The sequence below is a fragment of the Eumetopias jubatus genome, unplaced genomic scaffold (genome assembly GCF_037043125.1).
Source record: "Eumetopias jubatus isolate StellerSeaLion01/CBP00866 unplaced genomic scaffold, mEumJub1_p1.0 scaffold_6, whole genome shotgun sequence".
Taxonomy (NCBI): Eukaryota; Metazoa; Chordata; class Mammalia; order Carnivora; family Otariidae; genus Eumetopias; species Eumetopias jubatus.
The window spans coordinates 96402376-96413690 of NW_028274812.1; the positions used below are offsets into that span (position 1 = coordinate 96402376).

An 11315-nucleotide genomic window follows, 5' to 3' on the forward strand; every position below is an offset into this window, starting at 1 on the left:
AGCCATTCTTTTACAACTAAAAGTTGACTCAGTTTTACCCAATGACAAAATTGTTTGATAAGCACTTAATCATACCTCTTTACTTCTGTCTCTGAAAGACCAGCACTATCTGCACATTTTAAGAAAGACAAATTGGCTTCAAAATGGTATTTATAAGGAATATGGTTCTCTACCAAAGTGGATGACTCACCAAATTCATTCTAAATTGATAAAATAAATTATTATAGACAATGGCTTTCTTACCCCATTTCTAGCAATGTAGTGATAAAATCAAAGCCCTACATGGTTGTAAACCATGTGTTTTATAAGTTCATTTTATAGTCACTGAGTAGGAATAAAAACTCACTGAAAATCTAGAAAAGAATGCTGCAATCTTTAATCACTGCTCTATTCCCATTGTGAGCAAGGAATAGCAAATAAAGGGCTTTAAACTAATCACAGTTTTAGAAATTTTGGAGTGTTCCCATGTCAACTTGTGGGAAAATATTCCCCGTAATTCCCTAAGGGCTGTCCTGGGGTCAACACAATATCATTTTGATTATTGGAATGATGAAATTCCCATTTAAGATAAGATTTCAAATGAACATATTTAGAAAGTTACAAGTAATTTGTAGTACAAATTTGGGGCTTTAGTTGGAAAATATGAAAAATTTTCATCAGGTCTCAAATTTTTATCTTTTGCATCTCAGTATGAGGTCAAAAAATGATTTAAAAGCCAAAAAGATGGATAGCTGAGGGCATAGCGACCCATCAAAACCTCAAAAATAAGTCATTACAAAAATCGTTTTAGTGAAAAATTATACAGAATACTGGAAAATGTTAATAGAGCGATGGCATGTAAGAGTCCTAAATACCTCTTTTGGGAAAGACATATGAAAAATTATTTTAAAGAGAAATTACTTCTCGGGGTACCTGGGTGGTGAAGTTAGTTGAGTGTCTGACTCTTGGTTTGGGCTCAGGTCATGATCTCAGGGTTATGAGATCGAGGCCCATGTTGGACTCCACACTCAGTGTGGTGGAGTCTGCTTGAGATTTTCCCTCTCCCTCTGCCCCTCCCCTCCTCTAAAATAAATAATTTTTTTAAAAGCTTTAAAAATGAGAAATTACTTCTCAAATTGAAATAGTCTACAAAGCAGACATAGCAACAATTTTTGCTATATTTTAGTCATCTTTCTCTTCTCTTCCTTTGTTTCCTCTCCATTTCTCACTTTCTGCTTTTCTCTTTTCCTTCCTTATGCAACACAATAGCAAGAAGTCCAAGAGTAAGAGGAAGAGTGGGAACTCAAGGCAGAAGCTGTAATGTTTTGTAATGTGAACTTGAAAGTGACATTTCTAGCCTCCTAGAGGTAATTATCTAGAAAATATTGATTATGTCTTTTATTATCAATTTTTGTTTTCATTAAAATAGGCTTGATTAAATGAGCCCCAAAGAGGACACAAATCCCAGGGTGAAAACCTTCACAAATACCTATCCCTTTAGATTTATTCTTTACATTATCCCTACAATGCTCTCATGAAAAATGCAAACTAATGATGGCACTCTCCTTAAATCTTCAAAGGGCCCCCTCTAAACTGCAGTGTCAAAGCTAGCCGAAATCTCCAGTATGGTACACAAGGCCTTTCATAACCCAATCCTCATCTACTGCTCCAGCTTCATCCCTAGACTCTCCTCATCTGCACTTACTTATACTGGAGTTACCCAATTGCTTAGCATTCTCTTCATAGTCCATGCTATTTCACGCCTCTTTGATTTTGCTCATGTTGTTTCCTCTGCTTAGAACATCCTTACCCAATTTTTTTCACCTGTGTAACTTGAATTCATGCGTTAATACTCAGCGTGGGTGTCATCTCCTCCTGGATCTTTCTCTAATCCCCCAAATGGAACTAAGTGTCCTTCTTATATGCTTCCACTGCACCCTGTAACCCATCTATCAAGAGCACTTGTCACATTATACTGAGATCGTCTGTTAATATGTCTGTCTCTTCAACCAAAATGTAGGCTCCTTGGTTTCTATTATCTCTGTACCCTAGATTCTTAGCACAGTAACTGGCACAAAGTCTCCCCATATTTATGTTATTTCCATTGGCAGAGATCCAAAATGTGAAGTGGATATATCTTATCAGCTTATTTTAGGCTTATGCCATCAGGTCCTTAATTCCTCTAACTCCCCTTGTTCTGAGTCCATGCATGTTAAAAATACTTTTAACTATTGCATAAACAGAGACAGTGTTCCTTTATACTTTCTGTAACAAAGACAGTGTTCCCTTATACTTTCTAGTCCTGCTTGTAGTTAGGTTGATAAAATATGACTGGTTTTGGCCAAATGATTATGGGCATGACTGACATGTGTTGATCATTGACAAAGGTAGTTTAGAGCCAGTATTTTTTCCCAGTTCACTCTTCTACCATGAGGCTGCATGATACTTTATAGGCTGCCTAACAACTTATCCCTGAATTTAAACATTGAAAAACAAGAAACTTTTATTATCTCACAGCTTCTAAAGTGTCTATGAGAAATTTGGTAAGATAGTTCTGTCTCAGAGTATGTCATTTAAGTTTCAGTCAAGCTAGGGGGCGATGGGAGGATGATGCTATGTTATCTCAGACTGGATGAGGATTTGTTTCCAAGATCATACATGTGGTTGTTAGCAGGCTGCATTTCCTATATGGCTGTTGGCTGGATATTTCAATTCCTTACCATGTGGGTTGCTCACAACGCAGCTTCTGTTCTCCAGAGCAAGAAATCCAAGAGCAAGAGAAAGTGTGGAAACTCAAGGCAGAAGCTGTAGCCTTTCATAATGTGATCTTGAAAGTGACATACTATCACTTCTGCTGTACGTTATTGGTCACCCAGACCAATTCTGGCACAGCGTGAAAGGAACTACACAGGGTGTGGCTATCAGTTGATGCGGGAACATTGAGAACCAGTTTGGAGGCTGGTTATGACAGAGGCCACATGTTAAGGTGGTACATAAAACATGAGGGACTCCTCAACCTTGAGTCGCTATATGAAACTGACTCTCTAACCCACATTAAATGTTAAACAGACAAGAAATAAACTCCTGTGACATAAAACCAATGAAAATTCAGGGTTTATTTGCTACTACGACATAGCCTAGCTATTCAGACCAATAAAGCTCTTCATATAGATATGACGATCGGAAGAGACTATGATGATTGAACACACTTCAAGTATTCTAAGATTCATAAAAGTGAATCACAGACCTGTACCTCTGAAACAAATAATACATTATATGTTAAAAAAAAAGAAGAAGAAGAAGAAGATAGCAGGAGGAGAAGAATGAAGGAGGGGATCGGAGGGGGAGACGAACCATGAGAGACTATGGACTCTGAAAAACTGAGGGTTCTGGAGGGGAGGGAGGTGGAGGGATGGGTTAGCCTGGTGATGGGTATTAAGGAGGGCACGTTCTGCATGGAGCACTGGGTGTTATAGGCAAACAATGAATCATGGAACACTACATCAAAAACTAATGATGTAATGTATGGTGATTAACATAAAATAATAAATAAATAAATAAATAAATAATGTTCTAAAAAAAGTGACTTCTTTTTTAAAATCAAAACACTGGAATGCTTTCCTTCTTTTCTTTTTTGCCAGGTTTGTGAATTTGGTTAATGTGCATCTATACTCAGAACATTGACAAAATCAGGTATCAAAGACATCATAGCTGAAAGCCATAGGTGGTTAGCATCCCTTACCCTGGTCTCTTGGAATACAAGAAACTGGCAAGCTTTTCCCAAAGTGACATAGAACCCCTTGATATTTCCAGTTACTCAAACTTTTAAACTAATTTTAAATCACTTCAAGTACTTGATTCATTAAATAAGAACTACCTCATAATATTGTGAAGAATAAGTGAGACAATAGATATATAACAATGTCTTCTGAAGAGTAAAATACTACATAATTATTAAACATTCTTCATACGTATTTACTATTGAAAGAAAACCACTGGAAAAGAATCAATGATGATAATCCCAAAATATTTTTTTAAGAATAAAGTACATATTTATTCTGAAAGTTTGTTTTTTGTTTATAAGAAAATTATTCTGTTGGAAACAAATTTAATGTTATTTAAAAAATATATATCCTATATCCATTTACTTGGTTAAAAGATAATCCCTCATTGGGAACAAAAGTAAAATGAATAAATTCAGCCCAAAGAGTCAGCAATTCAAAAGACTGGTCATATATGTCATATATTTCATCCAATAGCATCTCAAAGTGTTTCATTGTCTGCATTTAAAGGTCATTTCATGTCTGGTGTGATGCTCAATGCTCTTTGGACGTACATAACACCATTATGCTCCAGGAACACCATTATGTGATATAAAGATTGACCTATTCAATCAAATCAATAGAAACATGATTTTTTTAAAAAGTTAACAGTCATTATATCAGAAAAATAAAAAATAAAGTACATGAGTAGATTTGAAAACCAAAAAAAGAAAAAAAAAGATCTTTGGATTATTTGATATATTAAATGTTTAGGTTCTCGGTCTAAGTTGTGTCTAAAGACAGCACATTCAAAAACAAAATAATCCTTGGCCACAATTATCTAACATTTATCCAATGAGTCACCCCACCCCCATCCCGAACAGGCAAAAGCATTTTTGGCAGCACCTATTTTACCTTGAAATTTTCTCTTGTAAAGTAACCCTAGCCTGACCTTGATTAGCTTATCAAATGAGCTCATCCACAGAGCTAAAGAACTGTAGTCTATCAGAAATATAGCATGGCAACTTGCCAGAACAACTCTGTAAATCGTCTAGAGGGCACATCTAAGCATCATTTCCACTCTTTTTTCTTCTGTGTTTCTGAGTCAAGATGAGAAACAAGGGAGACAGAATGAAATAATGGAACACAGCTGGGCCATGGGACCTGATCAATCCATTTTTGAAACTTAGTTCTGCTCCTTACTGTCTGACTAAACTTTGGAACAAGTTAAAATAGCTTTTGAATTTCATTTTCCTCATTTGTAAAACAAAGCTACTAATCTCCTCCATATAAGTTTATTATGAGGCATCAATAAATTACATATATGCATTGTGGAGCCTAGCATTCAGGACTTAGCATTTGGTACTCCATAAATATTCTCCATTTTCCTTTGCAGTGAGAAGGGGAACTAGAGATGAATCCTCAGCTTCTCCCATCACAGGTCACTGACTGACTCCTATTAGTGAGCCAGTACTTAATAGAATACGCATCCCTACAGTTTTGGTGTATGTCATAATGCTATAAGAAGAAAGATAGAAAATTCTTTTTTCACTTGTAAAATAACACCAGCAGTGGATACTCCTGAAATATGGGGAGCTGATTGAGAATTCAGGAACTTTGGAATGCTAACCTAGCTGTAATATGTGAGGATTTGCAAATATATTCTAGAATATAAAATGATGAATATTAATGTAAATATATATGTATGTCCTAATGAAATCAATAAAAAAACATTTAAAAACTTGAATACTGTATTTGTATTTAAGTGTTGGATTTGGCCTCTTTTGAAAATTGGTATTATTTTCACTATTTCATTTTCCTAATTTTTTTCCAAATATAGGAAGAATCCATTACATTTAAATTATCAGTAGCTTGTATTATTTCATTATTGTCTGTAAATAATAAATATTGTTGTTTTCTATGAGACAGCCATTTAAAAAGTTATCACTGAGATTCTGTTCAAATCAAAAACATGGTTTATTTTACCCAGTAAAACTAGGTGGTTATGCTTTTAGTCAAAGTGTGGTGGCATCAGTTTAATTCTTATTCAGATAAGCATATTTTACATTCTGTAACTAAAAACACACCAGTTTAAAGCTCAATGGCTAATATTACCTTTTACAGTCATCATTCATGACTTCTATCAGGTCTTGGCAGAAATGAGTAATGTATTATCTCTAACCTCTTTCTTTCTCCTGTGTAGGAAAGGGCGGGTTTAGAAACACCCACGGATGTGAACTGGTCATTAGGAGAAGGAGGAAACAAATGTTTCTTAGGCTTAGAAGTAGTAGCGACTTGTAACTCTGCCAGTTCCATATCTGGGACATATGATTAGCTCTGTAAGATGCAACCCATTACAGATATTTCTCCCATCTCATTCACCCAATTTAGTTTAAATGTTATTGGGTAAATTCCTTAATAGGCAGTGTGTTTCAACTGAGTTAAATCAACATATTACCTGTGTATGTATGTGTGCACACATGCTATTTAAAACATTAATAGTGATAGACCAAACAACAACCCAACAACAACCCATAACTCTGAGTAAGTGGGACCAAGTGCAAGCAAATTTAAGCTGAAAGAGAGTATTATCCTGATAGTTAGCAATGACTTTCACTGAGAGCTAGGAAGGCAATGTTAAGTAGTTAGTATGAGGGCACTAAACCCCTGTTAGGGGATGAGTAGGTGGAGCTGGTATGGAAAAGGAAAGCAACATGTGCCAACTCCATTTTACTAATAACTTTTAGGAAACCTCTCAATTGAGAAAAAGGCAGAATAGAGGTCATAAAGAGCTACAGAGCTGCAGACTGGCCATGGAGGAAGATGGCTGCAAACTACATCAAGGAGAGATTTCACTAGTGGGAATGAAGGGATAGAAATTGGCATTCAGTGTCTACTATGTGTCAAGAAAAATACACATACACACACACGTGTGTGTGTGTATACTTCTGTATATATTATATATTTCGACAAGGCCCACATTATCAATCTTAATCTTCAAATAGAAAAAACAGACTTGGAGAGTTCAATAACATACTAATGGTCACACAAGAAGCAAGAAGCACACCTGGACTGATGTCATTTGTTGAATGTTCTCATTTTTCATATGGAGAAAACAACAGGGAAGATAGAAGCATTCCAGGTTAAAAAAAAAAAATCATGATATCTTTGAATGCAGAAGTAAGACAGACAGAGACTTACTCATTTCTTCCAGCTATTTAATGTTTGAATTGACTAGAACCCATCACTCCATCCAGTTTCAACTCAAGGAAAAAGAAGTAGGAATAACACCAAATATATTCCTCTGAGTGTCCCCATGAGCCCTCCTCCCAACACACATTAATTTTAAAAACATAATATTGCTCAAAACGTACTGGTCAAATAATTGAATGCATCTATTTGGCTATAGTACAAGACATACTTAGGAATAGGTTATATGTGGCATAATTTTGAAGATACTGGAAAAACACTGTGTCCAAAAAGAACTCTACCCTATCTTCTTTCCTATGACCTAAAATTTTATAAGTAGACATGCATATGTCTTTTATTAGAATGCATATACTCATGAAACTTAATGTAGGGTCACCTTTGTCTTATTTTGAATAACTTGTATTGCACTTTTTTCCCCAGAAAACTGCTTTTCATCATTGGGAAGAAACATATGATAGAAATGGGAGAAGGGACAACGAGAGAGAGGAACGGTGGAGAGAAGTAAAAGAGGTGGAGATGATCAAGACTTTGTCATTCTGCTCAGGGCATATCCTGTTACATCACTTCACAAAAGGACATTGTGGGGGAAATGACTTCTAACTGATCACATTATATCTGAAAGTTCAACAAGGTTGAAATTTTACAAGTAGTCAGTTACATGAAAGTGCAAATGGTGGGTGGACCCAAAGGGTCAGGGATTACATCTGCTGCCTACACTGTGGTCTTTCACCTTCATACCTAATAGTTACCTCTTTATCTTGCATGAATAATGTGATTCCTTGTCCTGCCACTCTATGCATAAAATTACTTTCACTAAAGGGGCAAAAAAGCAATTCTCAATCTAATCCATTTTGCAAATTTGACAGTGATATCAAAGAGCAGGAAGTTGTCTGTGAGTAATGACACACTGATCATTTGTTTAAATGTCAAACTTAAACTTCAACAACTTTCAGGGAATATGTCAGTAAAGAATGGATTTCAGTTCAGCCAGAGAGGATTTCAATGTCATTTAGTCCCAGAGAAAATAGCTGTCAGTATCTTGAGAGCACAGTGCTTTGAGTAAATTCTTCTTTTTAAGCTGAATGGAATTGGCCATTTCAGCACTTGGGGCTGTGGACAGTGCTCTTTTCCTTGACATTATGAAACACATAGTCTTAACTGTAGAGGTGTTTCCTTCTTGAGACTTTTAACTCCTTAGGCTTGCAAACACGTACCCCTAAACTATGCAATTAGAATATGAAGACTATGCATCAACATTCTGTGTAAGGCCAGAATAAAGTAACAGCAAAGGGAAACAAATTTTATCACAGAGATTAAGCCTGAAATAAAAATTAGGGAAGGGAAATAGTTATGATTTGCAGCTATTCCTACAAAACAGGTCAAATTTTTACTGCAATGCAATAACATCCCTCTCTGGATAGGATTTTGTTGGAGACAATGACAGAGCCATTAACCCTTCATGGTAATTTATTAACAGTGGACATAGATGCAAGAGAGAACAGGAAATACATTTAATAGGCTTGCAGACAACAAGGAGCAAAGAATTCATTCTCTCCATGCTTTCTAGCTCTAGAGTGGAATATCAATGGAGAATTTTGGATCTGAGGTCAGAAGAAATGGAGCTGAATCTGAATCATGTTCTTTAATAAGCCATTTCATTTCTCTAAGTCTTGTTTCTTCTTCTATCAAACATGGGTTACTTTGAGGTTTAAATGAGAGTGTATGTGAAGGAATCTGGCACAAGGTAGGTACTCAATGGATGTTCAATTTAGATTACTTATCATTAAGTGTTGGCATAACAGTGATATGTTTCTATGCTGGCGGCCATGTGTTTTAATAGTTGTAACTCTAAGAATGGATGCCAGGAAGGGAAACAAGAAAGTCATTATTATTAGCAGACTTATCCTTATAGCAAAGGACCCTAAGCATGTGTATTTTCACCTTCATCCACCTTGTTTGCATCACCCAAAGATTCCCTTTATGTTTACCTTTAAAACAACAACAAAAATAGCCTGAAAACAATATAGTATTATTTTTTAAAAAAAAGTTTTCAGAGGACTTGTATCTCTCTTAAAAAAATGATATTCTACCAACTCTCTCCAGAATGCTTCTCAGTCACATACTACCAACTACTCTGCTTGCTGAATTGGTGACAGACTACCTTGAATGCTTCCTACCCAGACTGACATACTTGGGGAGAGAAGGTAAAAATCAGATTAGTGCTGATAAGTTCCTTATCATTCTCCATTGCAGCTACAAATTCTTTGCTTTGGACTTCAAAGCCACTCAGCCTATCTCACCTCACCCATCTTCACTTTTTGTAACTGAAAATCAAGAGCATCTTCTCCTAGCCTCCCCCATCTTCTCCTGTCATTTTCAACAGAGATTGCCTCCACGCTGCCCTCTGCATTTGAAACGCCTCCCACTCTCCATTCATCAAGGTACACGCTCCTTCCATTCACAATTCATGTTAAGTCGTCCCTCCCTTCCAAAGCTCCTTTTCTTTAAATGGATTCCCCAGTGGATTAAGTGGATTCCCCAACTGCCCTAATAAACTCCATCACTACAGCCCCATATCGCACTGCACCCCCTCCCCAACACTCTGAAATTGTGCCCAGCTGGGAAACGGACGGGGAAATCTACCTTTGCATAAGAACTCAGGGACAAATAGGGAGGCTAGCGTTTAGCTTGGTCTTGTCTTTGGGCGAAAAAAAAAAAAATCCATTACAAAATTTCCTCAAGCCTGGCAACAAGCATGCTCTGGAAAAAAAATATTGGTTGAGTGGATGAATGAATGAATGGATAGGAGATGAATGATTGAGATCTCTTTGGTACTTTTCTCAGATGCCCCTCCCTCTTGCTGGCTCCAGGCATGGTTCCTGTTTAATTCAGCTTCAGTGCGTGAGTGCACTTCCGTGCTTCGCCTGTCTCCACTCCCTGCCTTTTCATTACCACCTCTAGACAGAGCCTAACCTCCTCGCCAAAGGACACTCTACCTGCCTCACAAATCCTTTTTGACTTCAATGGCCACAGAGAGTTTGCTCCTTAGGGGCACAGCTTTGTCCTCTCCCAGGTTTCCCTCTCCAGAAAGCCCCCGAAATCTCTGGCTACGTTACAAAAAAGGATGACCAATTTCCCCACATTCAACAAAATCCACCTGGAGACCCTGTCGTTGCCTCCCTCTCTCCGCCTGTAACCGTGGTGATCGCAAAAGAAATGCGCTTCCACGCTTCCCCCTGCAGAAAAAGGAATTACCATTCCAGGGCTCGGTCCTGGTTCCGAAAATCAGAAAACTTTTTTTTTTTTTTTTTTTTTTTAACAGAAAACCCCACCCGGAGAGCAGCGACCTCTTTGTTTGCATCCCAGGGGGGAGGGAGAGGTCTTCAGAGCCTTTGCAGCCCGGGGCGGAGGAGACGTGACAGCCCTCTGGAGGGCTGCCCGGGACCAGACTCACCCAGGACATTCCCAATAAGAGCCACCACGAACACGATGATGTACCCAGCGATCAGGACCCACTCATATTCTTTCGGGTGCAGGTATTCCCTCCACAGGTACCGCAGGAATTCCTCGTCGTCATAGTCGGTGGGGTTTAAAAAGGGCTCTTGAGTTTCATTCAGCTCCGAAGCAGATGACCAGTTGCGACAAGGGGGGGAGTCCTCCAATTTGGTACCGGACATCACGGGCTCGAGTCCGGTTCCGCTCAGTGCCGCAAGCCGCTCTTCGCCTGCCCCATGAGCACTGTGATTTGCGGTGCGAAAGGCTGCGCGGAGACGCGAGAAGGGGCTCCAGAGCAGAAAATGACGTGAAAAGTTACTGAGCCAATGCCTCCGGAGTCTTGTGCCGGGCAACTTCTGCGGCGGCTTCACTGTCTTTGTAGACGATTTTGCACCGTGAAGAGAGGCGGCTGAGGAACTAGGGACCTGGCACTGGAGGCTGCAGCAATGACACCGTGGGGAGAAAGCTACCTCGGGCTCGGCTCGGGCTCAATTACTCCTCATTCCAGCACTGAGTCCACAGCTCACAGCCTCCGCCTGCGCTGAGGGAGAGCTGAAGCTGAAGGAGGGTGGGAAGGGGTGGGGGAGTCATAAAAATTGTTTTAACCTATTTCTCCGTGGGTTAAATCTCCCGCTTTTCTACTTTTCTCCTCCATTTCTCACGTGCAATTTCCATAACCCATACACAGACATGTGTATGCTATGGACATGACAAGCATGTTCACCCATGGTTAATACAGGATTTGTTGATGCATTTGTCTTTTTAACGTCAACATTTAAGTAACGAAGAGGAGGCCACTGTGTTCCTCAAGCAGGACTACGCAAAAGTCATTTCAGGCAAACCTTTTCACATTTGTTTGGCTTTGACAAC

The 11315-nt window shown here is 38.5% G+C and overlaps 1 protein-coding gene across 1 annotated transcript in view; it reads right to left on the minus strand.

The window, feature by feature from the left end:
- HCRTR2 (hypocretin receptor 2) overlaps window positions 1-10627 on the minus strand; it is a 117118-nt gene extending 106491 nt beyond the window's left edge. Inside the window, exon 1 of the mRNA XM_028097808.2 lies at window positions 10405-10627. Coding sequence (XP_027953609.1) covers window positions 10405-10627 — 223 coding nt within the window. The remainder of the gene's footprint in view (window positions 1-10404) is intronic.
- Between the last annotated feature and the right edge of the window lie 688 nt (window positions 10628-11315).